At 40.7% G+C, this 23,628-nt stretch overlaps 1 protein-coding gene across 3 annotated transcripts in view; it reads left to right on the top strand.

Moving 5' to 3' along the window:
* The window catches only part of RRAS2 (RAS related 2), a 78,878-nt gene that overhangs the window by 46,873 nt on the left and 8,377 nt on the right, over positions 1-23,628 (top strand). For all 3 annotated transcript variants that reach the window (XM_027577778.1, XM_027577775.2, XM_027577777.1), the window contains exons 2-4: positions 16,520-16,607; positions 17,467-17,569; positions 17,742-17,850. In XM_027577778.1, coding sequence (XP_027433579.1) covers positions 16,520-16,607; positions 17,467-17,569; positions 17,742-17,850 — 300 coding nt within the window. The remainder of the gene's footprint in view (positions 1-16,519; positions 16,608-17,466; positions 17,570-17,741; positions 17,851-23,628) is intronic.

The following is a 23,628-nucleotide window of genomic DNA, read 5'->3' as shown; positions in this document are numbered from 1 at the left end:
ACAGAGTTGGTTTCTTCTGGAGGTTCTGAGGGAGAATCACCCGCCTTCCATGCCTTTCTCCCAGCTTCTCATGATTGTTGGCAGCCCTTGACGTTCCTTGGCTTGTGGACACATGCACTCTGGGTCTTGTCTGTGTGTCTCAAATCTTCCACTCTTTTCCTATGAAGATACAATGGAGATCCTTAACTTAATTGTATCTGCAAAGACCCTATTCCAAATAAGGTCACATTCACAGCTACCAGGGTGTTAGGAGTTAGGCATCTTTTTGGGTGCTATAATTCAACCCACTACAGTGAGTAAAACCTTTTCTTGAATTTGCTAATGAGCACTGTATAAGTACTTCTACTGGAGGGAAGAGTAGTATCTGACCTATGTACATACAAATGTGATTCAAAATTTAGTTACATGTTTATTTTCTCTTCGTGTGGTTTGCAATTGATGTGGCATTTTTGTACTGTGAAATTAAGCTGTGCGCATGTAGAAAAGCTGTAATTTGGGACTTTAAATCGTGTGAGCAAAGTCTTAAATTCTACGAACACATGCCATTTAGCTCTTGACTTTTAAAATCTACATATTTGGGTATTTTTGTAAGATGAATGTTTTTATGCTTCCTTTTGATATGAACCATGTTTGTCTCCACTTAAAGGAGTTTAAATTTATCCAGTGATCTAGTCTGATTTGAATTTGTGTACCACACGGAGGGATTTCATAGAAACCAAGAATTGCTGGGTGGATAAATGAGGTTAAATAATCAGAAGTAAGAAGGGTAGTCCTTGGTGTGAATAGACAGAGCCACTTTCTGAAAAGTGCTGGCCCATCTTCTGGCATGTGGTTTGGAGAGAACCTCTAGTCAGAGCATTCTCCTTCTCTCCCACTTTGAGATGAAAGCCATGAGAAATTTAGTTTTTATTATTAGGATAAGAGGTTTAATAAAGCTTTTTTTTCTTTTTCAAGTTCAGTTGTGCTGTAGACCCATGGCTACAGTATTTGGTAATGTAAGTTTTAAAAACAAGCCCCTTCTTCCATCCATTCTGTATCCACATGAGTCTGTTTGTTTTGTAGTACTTATTTCAAAAATTGTCATCTTGGGGCTCCTGGGTGGCTCAGTCGGTTGAGCATCCGACTCTTGATTTCAGGTCATGATCTCAGGATTGTGAGATCGAGTCTGCTTGGGATTCTCTCTCTCTCTCTGCCCCCCCCCCCCCGCCCTCTCTCTCTCTCTCTCTCTCAAAAAATAAATTGTCATCTTTATTCTGCTTGCTTATGTATTGTCTCCACTACTAAGATGTAAGCTCCACAAGTGCCAGGAGCACATCAGTTTTATTCTCACTCGGGACTGTACCCCAGCACTAAGTAGTAAATATTCAACACATATTTGTTGAATGAATGAACTTAATATACCAAGGGTACTCTTAAAATCCATATTACAATGTTAATATTCTTCATTTGTATCTATGTTTCTATAAAACGATTAAGCGCATTTAGAAACGTATTACTGATAACTTTTTTTTTTTTAAAGATTTTATCCATTTATTTGACAGCGAGAGAGGGAACACAAGCAGGGGGGAGTGGGAGAGGGAGAAGCAGGCTTCCCGCCGAGCAGGGAGCCCAATGCGGGGCTCGATCCCAGGACCCTGGGACCATGACCTGAGCCGAAGGCAGATGCTTAACGACTGAGCCACCCAGGCGCCTCTGTATTACTGATAACTTTCAAGTATAATTGACCTACATTTTCCTAAACATGGTTAAAGTGCTTTTACTTTTTTTTTCCTCCTTGAATCAATAGAAATCTTTTGCTACAACATCTTAAAGGGGATCGTAAGCAAAGTGTACCTACACACTGCTTTGATTGCCTCTTGGGGGGACTGGTTCTTGGCTAATCCCTGTGAAAGGAAGTATCAGAAAGAAGACTTCTGTCCATTGCATAGCAAGACTGGGAAAGGAAGGCAACAGCCAGTGTAGAATAAGGTCAGAGAATCAAACTCTGCAATGCTTTTCATTTCATTTAGAATAAAATCCAAGTCCTTAACCATGGCCTACAAGGCTTTGACTGCCTCTGTTAACTTTCTGAACTCAGGTACTATTTTCCCTGTCATTCGTTCTGCTGTAGCTGCACCGGCCTCCTTGCTATTCCTCAGACATGTTACCCACACTCTTACCTTACTACCTTTACCATAATGTTCTCTCTGCCTGCGGTGATCTTCCCCCACATAGCAGCATGGCTGACTCCTTCCATTGATCTAGGATTTCATCCTGAAATGTCACACTGCCAGCAAAGCCCTCTCTGGCTCTCTTTTGCAGTATCACATTCTCCTTGCTAGTTCCTGCTGCTGTCAGTCCCCTTTATTTTCCTTTGGAGTTCACATGACCTTTCCTATATGTATTTTGCTTATTTATATGTTGATGGTCAACCCTGCACAAAACTGCTAGCCCCATGAGAGCAGTGATTCCATTCTCTGCTCCTGACTCATCGTAGGTGCTTGGTTAATATTTGTAGATTGAGTGGGTTAGTGAATGAGCCTAAGGAAGATTCATACGGAGTTTTTTTTTTTTTTTTAAAGATTTTATTTATCTATTTGACAGAGAGAGTGTGCACAAGCAGGGGGAGTGGCAGGGAGAGGGAGAAGCAGGCTTCCTGCTGAGCAGGGAGTCCCAACGCGGGGCCCAATCCCAGGACCCTGAGATCATGACCTGAGCTGAAGGCAGACGCCCAACTGACTGAGACACCCAGGCGCCCCTCATGTGGAAGTTTTAAAAGTTTAGTAGAACATGGGCTGTGAAAATCACCAGCCCTCTTTACTTCCAGTTTTGCTCCAACAGACCATTCATTCTCTGTTCTAGAAGAGATGAGAAATGAAGACAGGGTTTAGGATATTCATAGGTGGCAATGGATAGAAGGGAAAGGAAATGAAAAGGGAAGTAACTAGCCAGGCCCTGGGGTGCAAAAGTTACAGCCAGAAGCAAGTTGGTCAGCTACCTGCTTTATGGGGTAGCCTTTTGTTTCTAAGTTGGGAAAGGAAGAAACCAATTCTTATTTATTTATATTTATTGATTGATTGATTAAAAAAGATTTTACTTATTTGAGAGAGAGAGTGAGAGAGCACAAACAGTGGGAGCAGCAGAGGGAGAGGGAGAAGCAGGCTCCTCGCTGAGCAGGGAGCCTGATACGGGGCTCGATCCCAGGACCCTGGGATCATGACCTGAGCCAAAGTCAGACGCTTAACCGACTGAGCCACACAGGCACCCCAAGAAAACCAAATTTTAAATGCCTGCTTTGGACTAAGCCATGTACTGGGTACTTGACAGTGTCATTTAATCTTTTTTTTTTTTTTCTAAGTGTCATTTAATCTCCACAGTAGCCCTTTCAAATGAGAATCACTGTGACCATATGATAGGTGAGGAAATTGAGGTTTAAGATTTATTTAAGAGATTAGATAACCTTCCCAAGATCATATATCAGTTAGTTAAGTGGGATATCCAGGCCTGACAGATTCCAAAATCCGTGTTCTTTCTTATACTTAGTTTATAATACCTAAAGGGGGATTCTGTATATATCAGTAATTTACATTTCACATAGTGATGTAAAAACCTCAGAAGATTTTTGGTTGTCTTATTTGACTCCTTGTAACAAAGTTGTGAAAGTAGCTATAACCTCAGCTTCCCAGGTAATAGTACTTAAGTAGTGATGTGATTTGCTGCAAATTCTATAGCTAGAAAGTAGGGGGAGCTAGGGCTGGAAGCAAACCTTCCTGACTTAAACTCTGATATCCTTTCTATTATACCACACACATAAAACAAAGGAATTTTTGATAGCACCTATAAATTCTGTTGGACACAGTGTAGGATCTGAATACGTCCTAATAAAATTAGAGAGCTGGAGTCTTTTAAAAGATCAGACAGAGCAAATTCCTCATTTACCCTAAGAGCCAAGAAAGAGGTTGACTCCTCCAGGAATACTCGTCTGGTTGTTGTAGAGCTGGGACTAGAATCCTAGTCTTCCTCACACTCCTGTGCTCTGCTTTTATTACTAGAGTTTGTGTTTAATCCATCTGGGTCTTTCCCCTTGATTCCCTTTTTCAGTGACATGTTTCAGATTTCAAAACCAACAAAAAATTTTCCCTCCCACTCCTGTCTCCCAGCTTCCAGGTTGGGGTCTTCCCATAGGTTATGATATCTTGTGTATCTTTCTTGTATATCCTTCCAGAGATACTTTATGCACAATAAAGCAAATAGGTAAGCTGCGCTTATTTAACCACATATCTTGCAGATTCCTCTACATTATTAGTACATGGAGTCATTCTTTTCTTTAATGGCAGCATTCATATTGAATGAGTGCTTCATAATTTAAGCAGTCATTTACTGAAGGACATTTAAGTTGTTTCCAGTCTTTTAGATTAAAAAAAATTCAATAATGAATCACCTTGCACATGTCATTTCATATATGTACAGATGTATTGGTAGGATACATTTCTAGAAGTGAAATTGCTAGATCAAAGAGTATATGTTTTTTATATTGCCATCCTCAGACCTTTATTCTTAATGTAGAAATGTTTTCATTTTGAATGAAACAGCTTTTAATTGCTTTTTCTATATGGCAATAGCAGTTTATAATTTTAAAAATAAGTTACTTTAAGAGTGATGGGATTTATTTTTTTAAACTGCTGCATGTTGTTGTATGCTTGGATGTTAATATGACAGATTAAAGAAAGTGTAATGGAAGCAGTATTGCTTTGGAGTCAGACCTGAATTTGGATCCCCGTTCTACCAGTCTACTGACTCTGGGACTTTTGGCAGGTCATGTAAGCACCGAGCCTCAATGATCTCATCCGAACAATACCAGCCTTACAGAATTGTTGTCTAGAACTACCGTATTTCATTAATTCTAAGACACATTTTTTCCTCTACATTCTGGGATCTTTGACATTGAGAGGCTCATAATCAAAGACATGCAGTAGTTGTTTTGGTGTTTTTTTTCTTCTTCCTTTTTTGGCACATAAGATAATGTTGGTCTTAAAATTAATGGCATCTTATTAGATTTGATGAAGTGGGGTGATGCCACAAACTGGCACAAGTGAACTGTGCTAGGGCATGGTATAGGCAGAGCGAGTTCAGTGTGATGAGGGAAGTTCAGCAGTGGGGGTGCTGGTTGGGTCTTAGGGGAGTGGGTATAGCAATGGAAGTTCTCTTCCAGGCAACAGTCAGCACAGCAGAACCACCACACAGCAAAAGGATAGTGCAGTTGGTTGATGGAGCACAAGGGCAGACGTTACCCACAAATCTGGGTATATGGAAGTTGGAATTGTGGCAGATTGTTGGTGGGTAACAGGACTTTGGCTCAGGGTTGAGATTAAGGAACTGTGTGCTAATTATAGCAGGAAGACTTCAAAATAATGGGGCTATGGGAAAAAATTTTGCAAATGATACATCTGATAAGGGATTTGTATCCAGAATATATATATATGTTTAAAGATTTTATTTACTTACTTGTCAGAGAGAGCGAGAGCACAAGCAGGGGGAGCTGCAGGCAGAGGGAGAAGCAGGCTTCCCACTGAGCATGGATTCCCAGTGTGGGACTTGATTCCAGACCTTGGGATCATGACCTGAGCCAAAGGCAAATGCTTAACCAGCTGAGCCACCCAGGTGTCCCTGTATCCAGAATATATAAAGAACTCTTACACTGAACAATAACAAAACAACCAATTTAAAAGAGGGCAAAGATTTGAATAGACATTTCTCCAAAGAAGGTCCATATATGGCCAATAAGTATGTGGAAAGATATTCAACATCCCGTTATGGAAATACCAGTCAGAACTGCAAGGAGGGGCACCTGGCTCAGTTGATAGAGCATGTGGTTCTTGATCTCAGGGTTGTAAATTTGAGCCCCACATTGGGTGTAGAGATTATAAAAAAGATTCTTAAAAAAAAAAACTGTAAGGAGATATTACTGTACACCCGCTAGGATGACTAGAATCAAAAAGACACATGTTCTGCAACAAGTATCGGTGAAGATACTGAGAAGTTAGAACCCTCAAACACTGTTGATGGGAATGTAAAATGGCACAGCCACTTCGGAAAAGAGTTTGGCAGTTCTTCAAGTTAACGGTATGATCCAGCAATTCCTGTACTAGAAATGGACCCAAGAAAAGTGAAAACATAGGTTCACCGAAAAGATTGCACATGAATGTTCATGGCAGCATCATTTATAATAGCCAAAATGTAAAAACAACTCCAATGTCCATTACCTGATGGATGGGTAAATATAGTATGACATATCCATATGATGGCGTATAATAGCAGAGAAATGAAATACAGATGTGTGCTATGACATGGACAGATGTTGAAAACATATGCTAATAAGTAAAAGAAGACAGACACAAAAAGACCACGTATTATATGATTGGACTTACATGAAATATCCTGAGCAGGCATGTCGATAGACACATGAAGTAGATTGGTGGTTTAGTGGTCCTAGGGGTGGGAGAGGATGGGGGGAAGGGGAGATGCCTGCCGAAGGGTGTGGGATTCCTTTTGGGGTTGGTGAAAATGTTCTGGAATTAGATCGTGATGACTGTTGCACAACCTTGTGAATTATTAAAAACTGTGAACAGTGTCCTTTAAATGGGTGGATTTTCTGGTTATATTCCAGTATTGCTCTTAAAAAAAAGAGGGCCTACTTCTAGGAATGGCCTGGATTACTTACCTAGAAGATTATCTGCATAAGAAAAGAGTTAAGAGTAGAAGCAGCCAATTGTAAGAGCTGAAATACATGTTGATTGGGAAAGTCTGAGAAGAAGGAGGAGAGATGGTGATGTCTGGGTTGGGAATAAAACAGTAGCAGTTACCAGCATTGTTACTGTCCTGCCAAGGTCAGATGAGTAAGAGCTAACGATGCTGAGACTCTGAATGTGGATCTTAAAATGGTTGAAAATGCTTCCTGCCTAAAGTCCGTATTGGCCCCGAGGTCTTTGTGGTGGGGACTCCCATCATGGGGAGGACCCCGATATGGAGAGGAAGGATACAATGATGGGACCCGGTGAGGCCTGGACAGTTACGTGCCCCAGAGGTCAAAGACTGCCTTCTTCATCTGAAATGTCGCACAGAGGCCAGTGTAACGTTGTTTAGGCAGCTGTGGTCTACATAAGGTGGAGGTAAGGAAGGCTAACGTAATGTAAGGAAGGATGGGGTGGATCTGGAAATTCCCTAGGAGACAAGGTTCAGTCAAGGCAAGAACGGAAAGACAATAAAAACTTGGTGTGTTAAAGAGAATGTCCTGGGATTTACTCACATTTCCCATGGGGATAGTATGAGCTATTTATTAATGTCCACGTATCATTCACAGGCTTATATGGCCCTCTGTTGATTACTTCTGTCTGTGCCAGTTGTCATTGTGCTTTAAAAAAATTAAATCTTATCCTTAAAACTTCATTTAGGCTTTGTACATTATCTTTCAAAATAGGATTGCAGCTCCTGGAGGATGAGAGCAAATGAATATTAAGCTCAAACAAGGAAAATAAACTTCATTATGCTGCATGATAGGCGCTACTGGCTTACCGTTGTTTACTGGTTTCTAAATACTACGGCACCTCTGAAGGATGAGTATGTAGTTGTGTAGGCAGTACCTGAGTTAAGCTTGTCGTACCTACTAATGGTCTGTGTATGTGAATAGTGGCTGTAGCCATGGCAGGGCCCCCTCCTTTCCTTTTATCAAAATCTCTGCACTCGGACTGTCAGCTAAACATTTCTGTCCACCCAGTAGGTTAGTTTACAAGTTGTGATAGGGTTGGTGGAGGGAAGTGAAAGAGGAAAGAGGAAAGCCATTCTCTTCCCTTCTTTCCTTTTGAAGCCTTGGATTTGGAAGGATAAAAGCTTTGAAGGGTAAGCTGACACTCCCTTTGGGGAGCTGATGTCATGAAATGGTGGTTTACCCCCCTGACTAATTCTCCTTTCACGGAGTCTGAAGCTTTTCTTTTTCTTTTTGACCTTTGCCAAAAATGTTACTTAAGATTCATTTTGGTTTAGAATTTTGCTTTTTAAAAGAGCAAGCATCACTTGAAGGGTTGGGGTGAGCTCCTACTGCAGTGTGCTCTAGTTTGGACTGATAATTTTCCGCCTAGTGCCTCTGGGTGAGCTCTAGGTCTCCTGAGGGGATTGTTAGTTTTAATTTGAGAGTGGAAAGTGGAAGGAACAGTGGGCAGAGAGGTACGTGGTTTTGTACCTAGGATGTTCTCGGAGGGAAGCGAATGCTAGGATAAGAATGAGGTAGTGGAACGTTAGGAAAGGGTGATGTGGCTGGGGTGTCTGGGGGGTGTCCCAAAGACATGCTTTCCCTCCTTCTAGGTGTAGCTTCGGCCTGGCTCTCTACACTGGGAAAGGAAGGGAAATTCCCTTTCCGTCTCTTCTTGGGCCAAATGCCTCTGCTACAGAGGTTAGAATAGAACACAGGGTTAATGTGGCTCAGGACCATATTTCAGTGGTAGCTTTTGTGGTTTGGCCTTATGGACCTAAACGCAGATGAGAATAGTTTTTACCTGGGGAAATGAGCGCTGACTGACTTAGAAACAAACTTTTTGAAATAGAACCAGTTTATAAGTTGACTTTGTACTGTACTTTTTCTTGTTGCATACAAGGCCCATTGATCTTCACATGAGGTGTGAATATCATCCCTGAGATCACACAGAAGTCACATGAAAGGCACACAGTGGCTTTGGACAGTCTGAGACAATTAGCAACATTGACTGAAGGGCGGGGGAGGGGGGGAAGTTTTGTTAAAAAGAGACTAAAAGGATTACGTGACTTAGGGTAGCCTTTTATTCTGGAGGATCCGTTATGGGGATCTCCGTAATTATACTTGTTAGATTAAATGAAATACTAATGCAGTCAGGAAAAACTGTGTTCTTGCCTGAAGGAGTATCAGGCATATTGGAAACATTTGACAATAAGGGAGGGTGTTGCAGGGAACAAAGGTTCTCTGTGACTTGACAGCTGCTGTTAAACAGTGACACCAGGAAGAGCCTGAAGCTGGCCCCAGCTGCCTGAAGTTGCTACAGCCTTCTCTAGTGTTACCAGAGGAATTTGCACTGCTCTTGTGTTAGCAGATAGAGGCTGCTGATGGATCAGTAACCAGGTCCTTATTGTGCTCTGGGAAGTCAATTTCTGACCTCTCAGTACAATCTTCTGAACTGTTGGGTTTCCTAATGGCCAGTATTTTGAGGTTCTAACTATGTACAGAGTACCTTACTTAACTCCAGAGAAGTTCTAAGAAGCATAAGCTACGCCGTGGATACATGAGATCTAGTTGGAAATAGGCTTTAAGTGGAACTCTATAACATGTTTTAGTTTCTCTTGAAGCCCAGAGGCTGAGAGTAAAGTTACCCTCATATTTCAAGGACTTGCATAGAGGGTGGCCTTAAATTGGTTTTGCACATATCTTACCTCCAGGAAGTAAAAGTGTGGAGAATTAAGGGTTCTAAAACAAGGATGTTTTTGGAGAGAACTGTTAGTATGTGGTGTGTTCTGTGTCTTTTCCCACCTCCACACACAGCCTCTGGAGAGGAGGATGCTTCTCTTAAGTCCCTCTCATTGAAGCCAAATAATAGGGGAGGCTCTAGTAGAATCATTCTGAGAACTTGACATGTATCCCTTGGTGTTTGGCAGAGCATAAGGAATAGTATGTGAATCTGTGGGTCCCTAGCAGAGCAGAAAGGAACAGGGCTGTATAGTTAGTAATCTGCATTTCAGAGGGCAGTAGTGTTTCTTTGAGCTTCTGGATGGAATCAGGTTAAAACCTTCTAAAGAGGGACACTGTGTGTGACCACCTAGAAGATGATATGAACCAGGAGGAGGTGCCCGTGGAAACCCTAAGGATTGAGGGTTAGAGGTGTAAATGGTCAGTTCTCATTCAAGTTCTGGGAATTGCGCATGGAGGGTCCCATGTAGGGACTCTTCCAGGAGACCCATAGAAAGTCAGCATGGACATCAGATTTCGTTGGTGTGGCCTTTTCAGTGCCCCTTACTTCTCCCCACTCCTTCAGCTCCAGCCCAGAAGGAACCAGAGACAGCCTTGTTAGAAGTTGAAGAGATGCAGAAACAGATGGGGAAAGACAGACAATGACTGGTGTCACGCCCCGCCCCACCACCCCCGCCCCAGCCCAATTGCAGACTTTTCAGCTCTAGCTCAGAAGGGGAAAAAAAGCCTTTTAGTTTAGATGAGTATTGACTAACACACTGTACTAGACATCTTAATTATCGAAATCATAACGTCTTGGGGCTGACCGTGATTGAACAACTATTTATAATCAAAGAATGATTGGAAAAAATTAGGAGACTTGCGTTAGATTTCATTCAGGAGCAAGGAAAAACTTGTCCACAGAAGGGCGTTGAAGGAAAGTTTTATGCTATACCCTGTTAGGTTTAGCTCAGTGCATCATTTATACATTCACATATACACATATATGAAAAGATAAGCAAATGTAAAAGGAAATTGTAAGTACCAATTAGAAAGGTATACATAAAGTTTGGTGTACAGATTTTCCAAATCATAACATAGAATATTTGGGAAAATCTAGACCTATTGTCTTAAGGTAAGAGGAATCCAGGCATACTGAGATTGCTTTCTGGTTGGAGTGTTGTAGGTTTGCAAAAGGAAGTAAGATACAGATTGCGCTTCAGTAGCTATGACTTGTAAGAGCCTACTGTGTGTCATAGGTTGTACTTTGTACTCCACATACATTATTTTTACTTTTCACAACAATCCTGCAAGCTTAGTATTATTTCCATCTTTTTTTTTTTTTTTTGAGAGAGAGAAGGGGGGTGGGGCTGAGGGAGAGGGAGAGAATCTTTGAAATATATTTTAAAATTTATTTTAGAGAGACGGGTGGGGAGGGGCAGAGGGAGAGAGAGTCTCAATCGGACTCCATGCTGAGTGCAGAGCCTGATACAGGGCTCGATCTCATGACCCTGAGGTCATGACCTGAGCCGAAATCAGGAGTCGGAGGCCCAACTGACTGCTCCACCCAGGTGCCCTAGTATTATTTCCATCTTATCAGACAGTGAAACTGAGGTTCAGACAGGCTAAATGAGGTGCTCTCATTTCCCACAAGTAGTAAAAGTAGAGAGCTGTATTGTCTGACTTACATCTCAGGCTCTTTCCACTCCACTCTGCTGCCTCCCTGGCGGCCCCCCACTAGGATACAGTGGTGGGATAAGGCTGCATAACCTCTGCAGATGCTCCTAGCCAGGAAGAGAATGGGGTATACACAGCACTCACTGGCGACTGCAGCTCCTCAATCCCTCTGGTCAGCTCCCCCCCCACCCCCAACCTCTTTCTGGAAGGTATCTTTTTTCCCATGATCCTCCAGAGCCACATCTAAAGTGGGCACTGGGACAGGGCCTCCTTAAATTATCCCTGTTCTTTACCCTTTCTTTTGAGAAAATGGGCTTTAGAGCTGTTGATCAATTTACCCAAGGACTCAAAGGTTAGGAAGTGGAAATGGCATCTGGGTTTGAATTTCAGGTTTCTCAAACTCTGGAGCCCATACGTTTTCTTTTCATTGTATTGCCCCCAGCAAAGGCTTTATAAGTGCATGTATTAATAGAAAATGAGCCCTTAGGAAACCTTATGTTTTAGTTTATTTTATCATGATTTAAAAAACATAGGTTTTGTGGATAGAATTAAGAATGGGAAAATATTGACGTGAAATGGAGGGGCAGAGAACCACAGAATTCTGTATCTGGAGAAGGGTGAGCCGAACAGGATGTCAAGAAAAGAAAGTCTCCTTTTCCTTTCTGTACCCCATGTTTTTAGAGGACTCCTGAGACTCTTCCTGAGATTGGCACTATGCTTAGAAATGCCCTTTCATTTGTTTACAGCTCCGCAGTGGCACCTTAGATCTAGCAAGGGTAGTAAACTTAACCAGAGTGCTGGATTTACAGAGTTTCACACATCTCCAGTAAATTACCCATCCCATTGTGTAGACCAGGCACCACTCTGTGGCAGTGCTCCGGAACTACACTTTCACCAGTAGCTGGGGGTCAGGAGAAAGTGGGCTCTCACTCCTGCCCCCTAAATGCAGAAGTGGCCTCAGCTCATTCTCTCTCCTCCCCTTCCCCCTTCTTTTCTTTCTTAAGGCAGCTTCTTTGAATGGGTAGATAGTGAGCTGGCAGTTCTCTTAGGCCAAGCATAATTCCTGTTGTGCAATCTAGTGGCATATAATCAGGGATACTGTTCCTGCCATTACAGCATAATGCTCTTGGATTATTAAGGGCTTCTGACAACCTTACCCAGACCAGATTTTATCAAGGGGAAATCGACTCCCTGTCTAAATGGGATAGCTTCCCTAATCCTAAACTTTTCTCCATAAATCTTAACAACCTTAAGGAGACTTATGTCCATTTGCCCTTTGTACTACCTGGAAGGCATCCTGCCCTTTGAAAGTAGGCATTCCCTTTCTTTCTGGCTAGGGTCCTTCTCCATGCATCCTTTCCTGTGATACCAAGAAAGCACGTTACTTTCTCCCTGCCCCACCTACCCCTTTCATTGTGTTCTCTACTGTCTTCTGCTATGCAATACTGTGCTCATTTTTTTTCCCCCTTGCTTTCTGCTATAGAATATCCTTTCTGGACTGTGGTTGGCAACTTCTTTCAGCCTCAGGACAGAGACTGTTTTCTTTTCTGGCAAATTGCTGGGCTATGTTTATAAGTGAATGTACACATAGTTCCTATACATGACTACACTCTTTAAGCCACTTAAATTTTGTTGCCTTCTGAACTAGCATGGTATTGGCATTTCGTGCCTGTATATTTCACACTCCCCATTCCCCTCACCCCCAGTCGCAGCACTGGATGTTGTGTAAAAAGCAGTGAGGCTCCATGAAAGTTGGGCCTTGTCCCCGTGATGCTCCATAAATAACTGTCAAACAAACCAATGAAACCAGGAGAGCAAGAGCAATTGGCTGAGGATTTCAAGTAGTAAAAAATAACGCTGCTTATGATGAACAGTACAGATCAAACTAGAAGGCTTTGCATGCTATGTAAAGAAGGTACTGAATCCTGTAAACAGCAGGGAATCATTAAATTTATGTATCTCATAGAGGTCTAATTTGTGTGCATACAAAAAAGTGCACACATCGTGTGTACAGCTTGATGAGTTTTTACCTATGTGTAGATCTGTAATTACTGCTCAGATTCCAGAAAAAACTCTCTAAAACTTCACATGAGGAGATTTTATCTTGACTCACAACATTTTGGATGCCAAGTGCCATGGTTGGTCTGTGGTATAACCAGGATTGGAATTATTACAGCTGTTCCCAGGATTAACAAGTCTTTATACTTGAATAAAAACACTCTTACCATCTAATTGTGTGACAAAAATACTGCAGCGTGGTTAACGTTTATCAATCATCAGCAAGTCTTGGCACTTTATAGGTACTACTTGAATTTATCTGCTCCACGAGGGTTTGTTACTGTCTTGTTTTTTTTTTTTTTTTTAAGATTTTTATTTATTAGAGAGAGAGAGAGCACAAGTAGGTAGAGTGGCAAGCAGAGGGAGAGGAAGAAGCAGGTTCTCTGCTGAGCAGGGAGCCTGACACGGGGCTGGATCCCAGGACTCTGGGATCATGACCTGAGCCGAAGGCAGCCGCTTAACCCTGAGCCACCCAGGCGCCCCCTTACTGTCCTGTTTTACAGATGAGATGCTAAAGGTTAGAGAGGTAAAGTAACTTGCCTCAGGTTCTATACTTAGAAAGTAGCAGAATTAGTATCAAATCTAGGACTGTCCCTCGCTTCTTGTTGGTGATCTGCTGCCCTAAATATCTGGTACCTAGGTTAAAGCAACAGAAATGTTATGTCTTTGTGGGGGGAGGTGATGATTCTATTTGTTACCTGCACATGAAGAATGCTCTTTTTAGGCACATTCTCACCTGTGGCTTACAAGCATTATGAGAGAGAAGAGGGTGTTGGATTCCATGTCATTTAGGCCCTGGAGCATTGTTATTTGGATGGGTTTCTATGAGGGAGGAAGATGCTTTCTGCCTCCCTAAAGTCAACATATAGAAACAAAATTATGGTCTCTATAGTCACAATTTGAAAACAAGACACAGTGAAGATGAAATATGGACCTAAATACCAGAAATTCCAGCAATTAGCTTGTCTTAAAAATGTCAGTGGAATACGTGTGTGCCAGTGTTAGGTAGCAAAGTGGCAAAATTCTTACTAAGATTATGTTGGGGCACCTGGGTGGCTCAGTTGTTAAGCGTCTGCCTTCGCCTCGGGTCATGATCCCAGGGTCCTGGGATTGAGCCCTACACCAGGCTCCCTGCTAGCGGGGAGCCTGTTTCTCCCACTGCCTGCTCCCCCTACTTGTGCTCGCTCTCTCTCTGTCAAATAAATAAATCTTAAAAAAAAAAAAATAGGAGTCCAGCTCTTGATTTCAGCTCAGGTCACCATCTCAGGGTCGTGAGATCAAGCCCCGCATCTGGCTCCGTGCTGGGTGTGGAGCCTGCTTGAGATTCTCTACCTCCTCCTCTCTCTCCTGCTCTCTTAAAAAAGAAAAAAATTATGTTTGAAGAGCTAAGAGGCCCAAAAAAAATGTGAAACTTCCATAGTCACTAAAAGGAAAAATTATTTTAATGGCCCTCATAGTTGCTTAAGCCCAGTAATCTTCTACATATGTTAATGGCTTAATTCTTTCTCATAGTGTAAAAAAAAAGTCACATCAAACGAATTTGTTACCATGCATGACTAAAATATATTTAATATTTGTCCATTATTTTTTCAGCTGAAGTGGGAGGGACAGTGCAGTACACTTTAGCACATTTAGGTATAAACTGGGAGTACTCAATGAATTTCAGGTTTTACAAGATGAAAGCATGGCAGGAAGTATCCCATTGCTGCACAGAAACATGTTTCAGGAAACTAACCTTAAAAAGATATAAACAGTATGCCTCTCCAACTTGCTTGGGGGAAAGACTGCAGTTTTAAGTTGTTTAGAATAGTGTGTACAAAGATACTGTTGCCAGTTGTATCACTTTTTGAAGAGATGTGGGTGCCAAAAAGCAAGTTCAGGATTGTTTTGGTATCTGTTTATTTTTAAATGGGGATGGGGTGGTGATGGAGATGGTTTTCTACTCAAAGCTACTCCTGTTGGTAAATGTTTCTTTTATAGACTTTGAAAAATCATGCATTTAAGTGAAACCATCCAAAGGGAAATAGAATTATGGATACTGAATTCTGTGATTAAAGCTAATCCTAAAATATAAATAAAATGTGGAAAGTGTCCTTCAAAAATAAAATATATCAAGTCATAGTAGCAAGCAGATCAGTGTCCTACCCTCAATTCCCCAACCAGGGGTTTCTTTACTGTTTCGTTCAGAGCTCCTACTTCTGAGTAGCCTATGGTGTTTGCGTACATCACATGCCGGCGGGGGTGGTGGTGGGGGGGTGTCACTTGAGAATGCAGTGTCCCTGGAACCAGCAGGTCCAGCTGCCAAGAACCCTTGCCTGAAGAATGGCTGAACCCCTTTGGCTCTGGTTCCCAGCATCAAGCTGCCTTTCTCTAAGTCATTCCCTCAGATTTGGTAATGAGCCAGTGGGAAAGTAGGCTTTGAGGAAGTCAGTCAAGAGGGGAGAGCAAAGGAGATGCTCAGAACAAAAGAAGGATGATGTCAGTGTCCTAGTTAGTGCCCTTCTGTCAGAAGCGGGAAATAAATTCTCTCTCAGATTCTTAGTTTTGCCATTGTTTTCTTTTTAAAAACTTTAAAGAAATTGTGAAGTGTAATAATAGACATTTTTAACTGGCTCACTGAGATTCTTCCCTTCTTACTCTGCTACCTTAACTGTCCTTGCTTCTCGTGATGATTACAGAAGATAACAGTTGGGAGGCTTTGCTAACAGAAGAAGACAGAAACAGAAGTTGAGATGAAAAAAACAAAAATATCAGTGAAAGAATAAGTTTGAGATCCCTGCAAATAAAAAAACAAATTCTGAAATTCTATTTCCTTATGATGATACACAAGGCAGCTGAATGGGAAAAAGACAAGGTGTGAGGAAAGAAGGGGAGAAATGAAGATGAGGCATGGAAACTTCCAGGCCCCTATTTGTTGTCTCCCTTTGTTTCACACTGCTTTGTTCTCAGGACTGATGCTTACCACTGAGTTGCAAATAGACCTGGATTTATAACTGACTGTTTTTCTAGTTTTTGAAGAACATGAGATCTAGATATATATTATCTTGGGTATATATAATTGTGAAAACATTATTGTATATAATTATGAAAAAACTGTAGTAGGTCTTTTGCAGTCTTCTTGCATATATCAGATAGGAAAATTCAGAGCTGTTTAGTACCTGTTCTCTACTTGGAAGCTGCTCTGAATAGATTTCATTCAGTGGGAAACCAATATAGTAGTTTAAACCATAATACAATGAAAATATTGTTATTAATTCTGGATAAGTGGGATTTGATTAAAGTTACATTGGTACTTGGCAAGTAAACATAAATTTAAAAATAAGATTATTTTTCTTACAGTCCTATTTTGTAACGGATTATGATCCAACCATTGAGGATTCCTACACAAAGCAGTGTGTGATAGATGACCGAGCAGCCCGGCTAGATAGTAAGTAGTCTTCCTTTATTTGATAGTTCGCATATCTTTTTTTTTTTAGAAAGTAAGCTTGGGTGTTTTGCTAGTTGCATACTACAATTGAAATTTTAGATGATCTTGAACATAAGCCCACCTCTTTCATTAGTTTGATTGATGAATCAGCATTTAAATAATTCCTCAGTAAATGTAATATAAAACAAGAATTGTGTTGACCTTGTGCTGGTGAAACTAATCATGTCAGTGTAACTTGTTGAAGTTGTATTTTTGGGGACAGTTGGGAAAAAACATGAAGTTTTAGCTCTTTCTGCTTTCTTGCAAATGTTAAAATGGGTGAAGTAAATATAGAAAAGATTGAATATTTGTTAACTTGCTTAGAATTTTTAGCACAGAGGCGTTAGCAAATAGGGTTTTGTGCTTGGTCACACGTTCCGTGTCTCCACAAAAGACAGCCCTGTTCTTTTAATGATTCTTTCATTCACAGAGATCAAGAGGTACATTAGTACCTGCACCTTAAGTGTGGTGTTGGTGGGAGTAGACCAAGGTTTCTTTCCTGAATTTACAGGTATCTTTTTCAGTTCTTTGCATGGAGGAGATAGAACATCCAAGTGACTTCAGAGGTGATCTGACTCCATCTGCCTAGATGTATTTGATATTTTTAACCTTGTAGTTGGTATGCTAATATATTCTAGCTATGAAATCAACCCGTACTGATGAAGATGACCCCGAAGCTGTCTGCTGTGAGATATGTTTGTCTCTAGTGTCGAGAATAAAGCACTCCGAGGAGAATGCCATGTCTTTATTACACTAAGTCAGATGTGCTCTGAAGGACCCACGTTCATTGGGCCTGCCCATGTGTTGTTTTTCTCTTTAGTTCTGGATACAGCAGGACAAGAAGAGTTCGGAGCTATGAGAGAACAGTATATGAGAACTGGCGAGGGTTTCCTGCTGGTCTTTTCAGTCACAGATCGAGGCAGGTTTGTACCAGTATTAAAATGTAGATCTTCTGTTCATGCCTAGATCACTGTTGTATTGAATTGGACTTTCTTGTTTTTAGAGAAAAAGGTAAAGTAATAAGATACTAAATGGGGTGTGAGACTAGCCAAGTTCTGATATTTGAGCAAATTGATTTGTCTGTTTCTGTTTTAGTTTTGAAGAGATCTATAAGTTTCAAAGACAGATTCTCAGAGTGAAGGATCGTGATGAGTTTCCAATGATTTTGATCGGTAATAAAGCAGATCTGGATCATCAGAGACAGGTGAGCGGAGTGTTGCTCGTGGGAATCCCATTGTTGATAATCGTGTAGGTGAAGAGATGTGTTTCATGAAACCGTTGAAAGTGCATGATCAGAAGAACTGCCGAGCTTGGCACACTGGACTTGGGGAAATCAAATTCTCACATATATTTACACAGAACATCAGTGGACCCTGTAAGCCTGTAAGTATTTGTACCAGCTCCATTCACGTTATAATTTCTTGGATAATCTCCAAAATTCTAACTCAGTTAGCTCATCTTAAAGTTACCCTTATTACAGGCCAAGTTTATTCAGTGTTAATGCTAAATTACTTTCATTTAGAGAGTAGTTTTGACCTGAATGACAGTATTTGGGTTTTCCCTGAGTTCCATCAATGACAGAATGTTCTGTTCATTCTTTACACTGGCAGGCTCTAACACCAGTAACCTGTAAGGGACTAAGATTTTTAGTATTTAGTTGTAGGCTAGATTATACTCGCTTGTTTCTTTACCCACTTATTTCACATTTAATTTTTAAAATTTGGAGTATATATTGTCCACTCATCTTTTTGTGGGCGAGCAGAACAAGGTCAGATGTAAATTAGTGCAGGCTCTCCATTATTTGGGGTTTCTTTGTGTCTTTTTATTTCTTTTCAGGGTTTAGCCTCTACCCTACATCTGGAATATAATTGTTTAAGTTGTTTCTTAAATTTTGCTGGTATTTAAGTTGTCTTTTGTTTTTATATAGCTTTGTGTTGACACTTTTAAGATTTTGTTTGAAAAGTATAAACATCAAGAAAAATGGGTTGATAACAGCATTGAGGACAACCTTCCATTTTATAGTTAACTATTTAAAACAAATCTTTGATTTGTGTGCTCTATTTGTAAAATTTTGTTGAATGTATACCAAGTTTAAAACGTGGGCTTAAGATTTAGAAAAGTTTACTGGTGATACTTGATGTAGAATAAATTTTACTGGTAGGTCTTTTTGAATTCTGAATTATTATAAAGTTAAGGTGAAAAAATTTGATTTTCACTCAAACCAATATAAACTTTTTGAAATAATTTAGAATATGGCGTTGTTCACATCTTAAGCCTAGAGTAGATAGTCCCATCTATTTTTTAAATTTTTTATTTTTGAGGTCATTTTCTTCGGGGTTTGTGAACCTAATTATATTTATTAAATGTTGCGAGTAGAACCTGTCTGCTGATCTTCTCAGTCCTTTATAGTACTAGAAACACTTGTATATGTCACTGGATCTGGGGAATAATTGCAAAGTAGCTCTGCAGTGAGCAAGAGGCTCTCCTCCCTGCCTCTTCTCCCCGACTCCTGAGTGCTTTCTGCCCTGATGATGGAAAAGGTTTTTCCCATACCTTTTCATGGTTGTATACAGCTCCAGTAACGGAATAGGTGGGAGGACTGGGGTGAGTTGGAGGTCTCCAGTAGGGTAGGCGGTGGCGGGTCAGGGAGAGCGGGGAAGCCTATGTCTACCAGAGCAAACAGGCCCTACCATGATGGGCCTGGGACAGAGGGTCTGTAGGAGTTATATCTAAGTCATCTCTATACTGAAGATTGCCATTGTTTGTGGTACGGTTTCCTCTGTCTGCAGATAGTCAACATATTATGGCACTTCTCCTTTGTTTCACACCATGTGCTTATAAAATTTTGCATTTAAGTTTTTTCCTTTTTATAAGAAGAGTAAAGATTCTCAGGGTAAAATAAAAAACAAAGGTGATGAGAGGAACAACGTAGGGAATGATAAGTTTCACATTTCCATCATCCTGAAGATCTGCAGTTAGCCTGGAGTAAGTTCTTCTATATTCATTTCTCTGCTTTAAACTGTATACAAGATAAATTATGTATATGCTGAAAGCTCAGACGTGTATGAGAAGAGGAGAGAAGGGAGGGAGAAGAGCAAGTAGCTGAGACGGAACTGCTTAATTTTCGCTCATTCCTGTAGATTCTGCTCTCTGAAGGATAGGCACTGAGAAAAACTGGATTCCTGCTTCTGCTTCATCTTCTCTGGTCTAGGTTCCTTCACACCTGCACTCAGGACTCCTGCACTTACGGGAGCTTTGAGTGCTGGCTGGCTGCAAATCCTACCACCTTTCCCTCATCCATTCATTTCCCACTTGTTTGCATGATTCTTACTCACTTTCTCATTCTTAAACTGACAGCACTTTCTTCCCCTTCCTCAGCTAATGATGAGTAATATTTTCCTATTTCACTGAGACATTTCTGCACATTTCCACCTCCACATGTACTAACCTAAGTGCACATGTACCCCATCAATTCTGCCTTCCCCCACTTAGGTGGCTAAACTGTTCACCTCTGTGTGCCCATCCTCTCTGGTAGGCACTGGGTCCCGTTCCTTCTCACCGGCTCGTAGGCCTCACCCCAGCAACGGTCCCGTTCCACTTGTTCTGTTTCTCTGCTGCACGATCGTTCCCCTCAGCATGGATCTCCTCTTTAAAACAAAAGGTAGCTACAGCAGAAGCTTGTTCTTAATCTCACATTCTTCTCTGTGTACCTTTCTGCTGCTTCTGTCAAGCAGAACTCCTTAAATGTGTTATCTACACTTGCTCTCTCTCCTCTCTTTCCTGCCATTCTTGCTTGCCCCGACCTCAGGCGTGCAGCGCCCGAGTCAAGGTCACCATTTACGCAGATGTCAGTAACATTTGACACGGTTGCTCATACTCTCATTTTTGAAACACTTTGTTTACTTAGTTCTGGGACACCGTAACTTCTGCCTCCTCCCTCCTCCCTTTGCTGATATTTCCTTCTCTCTCTCAGGTGTCTTAGGGCTCAGGTACACCTTCTCCTAAGGCTCTGGGTGTATAAAGACTACGATGCTTCACCTCCCAGCCTTTGAGAGCCGTGTACAGCACATTTGAAATTGAGGTGCTATGCTAAAGGTTTTTTCCCTTTGTAAAGTCTCTTCAGAATTAAAGGTGTTGCCTAGAATGTCTTAGCACCTTCCCTTGCTTTACCAACAGCCTGGACAGGCCACAGGGATCCCATAAAAATTTCTTCCCCCTGTTCAGAAATGCTTACTTACTGAGTAAGAACCCCTAAAAAGTTCTTACTCAGTAACCAGTCTGGCTTGCTTCGTTATTGACCCAGTTCATTGTTTTCTGCATTTGTCTTAGATACGATCTTTTGGACTTTTTCTAGTTTCTAGCTAGCAAATGCCAGTTCTCCATGTTCTTTGAATTTGTGGGTCAGCCCTGGGCATTCCTCCTCCTGATTCCTGAGATTCTGAACCTGTCTGGGAAGGGAGACCAGCCAGAAGAGATTTTGCTTACTTTCTTTTGGCTTCTGGATCTATAGATTTGCTTCTTCCACCCACCCACCCATCCATCCATCCAATATTTATTGAACCCTTTTTCTAGACACTAATGACAGAGCAATAGAAAGAACAAAGTCACTGAAGTTTACATTAAATAAAGAATTTGAATGGTTAGTGTTATCACACATTTAGTCCCTTACATTGATCATTTTGTTTATCCTGTCAAAGATATAGCAGGAAAACATAGGTAAATGACTTGTTTGTGCTTACTGAAAATGTTAAAATAGGTAAATATGATAGCACACTGATTCTGAAATTTAATACAGCAGTATGTGGGCTTGGATTGTGGGCTTCGTGATAGCTCTGATTTCAAGTTTCTTGTCCTTGACTCAGCCCTGCCTAGAAACAGACGGTTTTGCTTTTTGTTTTTACCCTCTCTTTTCTCCTCCAGCTTACCTTAGCCTCCCCCTCTCCTTTCCCCCGTTAGGTGCTAGTGGCCACTGTTAATTTGAGAAAGGAACCCATTACACTTATAATAATACCTAACTGTACTAACCCCCACTCTGTTAGTACCTTGACCACAGTCTGCCCCTGTAGCCTAAGAAAAGGACATCACCCCTACCCGCCAATAGTAGATTAAGGGTCCTCTTCTTGCCTTACCTGTTTGTGCCTGGTCTGCATCTAAAAGATTTGTAAACCATTGAGTTTATGTAGCCTGAGGGCTTCTCAGTTTTGAGAGGTTAGTTTTGTTCATGCTTTGTCCTTAGCACATAGAACAAAGATATGTACTCAATAAGTAGTTGCTGAATGAATGATTCAAGGCATCAGTGAATCAAGCCGTGGTATTAATTTGATCATTCTTTCTATACGGTAGATATTTTTGAAAACAACAAAACAAAAACAAATTTTGCTTCTGTAAACTTACATTATTCATTAACTAGACACATCCTTAAGTGAGCATTACGAATGTTTAGGTCTATTCCTATGAAACCCAGTTTGTTTAATGAAATTGCTCTCATCATTCTTATTTTGCTCTTCTCTATTTGGAAATACATAGTACTAGATAAACTCATTATTGTGGATTATCTTCTAATACTCATTTGTGCCTTGGAAGTGAGACTCACTGGAGGTTCCCAAGTGTAGATCTGTGAATTTGTTCTATCAGATTCACCTTTGTTGTTTAAAACAAAACATTTCTGGGTAGTGCTGACCTACCAAGTTAAAATATTCAGGAGATACGGTTTAGTATTTGGTATCTTTATAAAATTCTCTGGGCTGGGAAACCTCTAGGAAATCCTTATTTGTGTAGCTTTCAATCTGTATATGCAATATTCTTTGTTCCATGTGATAGTCTTTTTGTGCATTTTTGTTTGCTTTGGTGGTAGCAGTGTTATTTCTTAGTTAAAATAATGCTACATCAGTGAACTCAAAAGCAGCTATATATGTGGTTAGAGATTTCTTGACCAGAAATGTGTATACAAACTCTGTTGACCTCGATTCCTAGGAGACAGTGATGTGAGACCATGCTTTAAAAGTAAATGAATGAAGCACATAAATAATCTTATTAGTGGGATTATCTTATCATCTTGGTCATTAATTAATTTTTCTTACTAGGTATAGATAGGTCATTTGCCATTTCTATCTAGCTGAATTACATTATGAAGGAGGCATGGGGGCAAGATAGCTTTTGGAAGAATAATTGAGCAGAAAGACAAATAGCAAAATTCTTAATTTAAAAAAAATTTTTTTTAAATAGCAAAATTCTTAAGGGCATGTATTTCCCTTCCCCAAAGTTATATTAATAACATAATTTGATTGACTTGTCTCAAATATTAATTTTTATTTTTCTTCCTATATGTTTTCATTTACTTATTTGATTGGTCATACTCTGCCTACTTAACATATGTCTTTATTAGTTAATGACGCTGCACTCTTCTGGGCTCTGGGCGTACAAAGACAAATCTGCATTACTCCCTAGCTGCGAGGTATTTGATGTTGGGAGAGTGGGAAAGCAAACCCAAGAATTGGAGTTTAGTGTGTTTAGGGTTTTGTCACTGGTCACATGATGGGAGCTCCGGGGTGCTGTTCCGAAACCTCAGTGGCACTAAGGGGGAAGTTATTGATTGCTTGAGTCTTGAAGTGTTATTGAGGAACAAATTAAGAGTATAGATTTGGGAGAGAAGGGGTGGCATCCCAGGAAGAAGGAACAGAATTTGTGACAACACGGGGATTTTTTTGTAGGGAAGGAATTTCCCATGTCAATTTCAAATAGGAATTTTCTTTTTAAATTGGCTTCTGTAAAGCTTTCTTTTCTTACTTGGCTTCCTTGTTAATTGCTTGCTTGATTTGATTGATTTATATTTCAAAACCATAGGCCTTATGGTATATAAGCCATTTTGAAGAGAGGCAGGAAAGCTTAAAATTTACAAAAACTTAGGTATACCAGTGCTGTGGAGAACCTGCCTGCTGCCCTTTGGAGCACAACAAGGTTATCAACTATTATGAAGTAATTA

The sequence above is a fragment of the Zalophus californianus genome, chromosome 11 (genome assembly GCF_009762305.2).
Source record: "Zalophus californianus isolate mZalCal1 chromosome 11, mZalCal1.pri.v2, whole genome shotgun sequence".
Classification (NCBI taxonomy): Eukaryota; Metazoa; Chordata; class Mammalia; order Carnivora; family Otariidae; genus Zalophus; species Zalophus californianus.
Note: the sequence above shows the minus strand (reverse complement) of the source record. Positions and strands in the feature narration are given on the sequence as shown.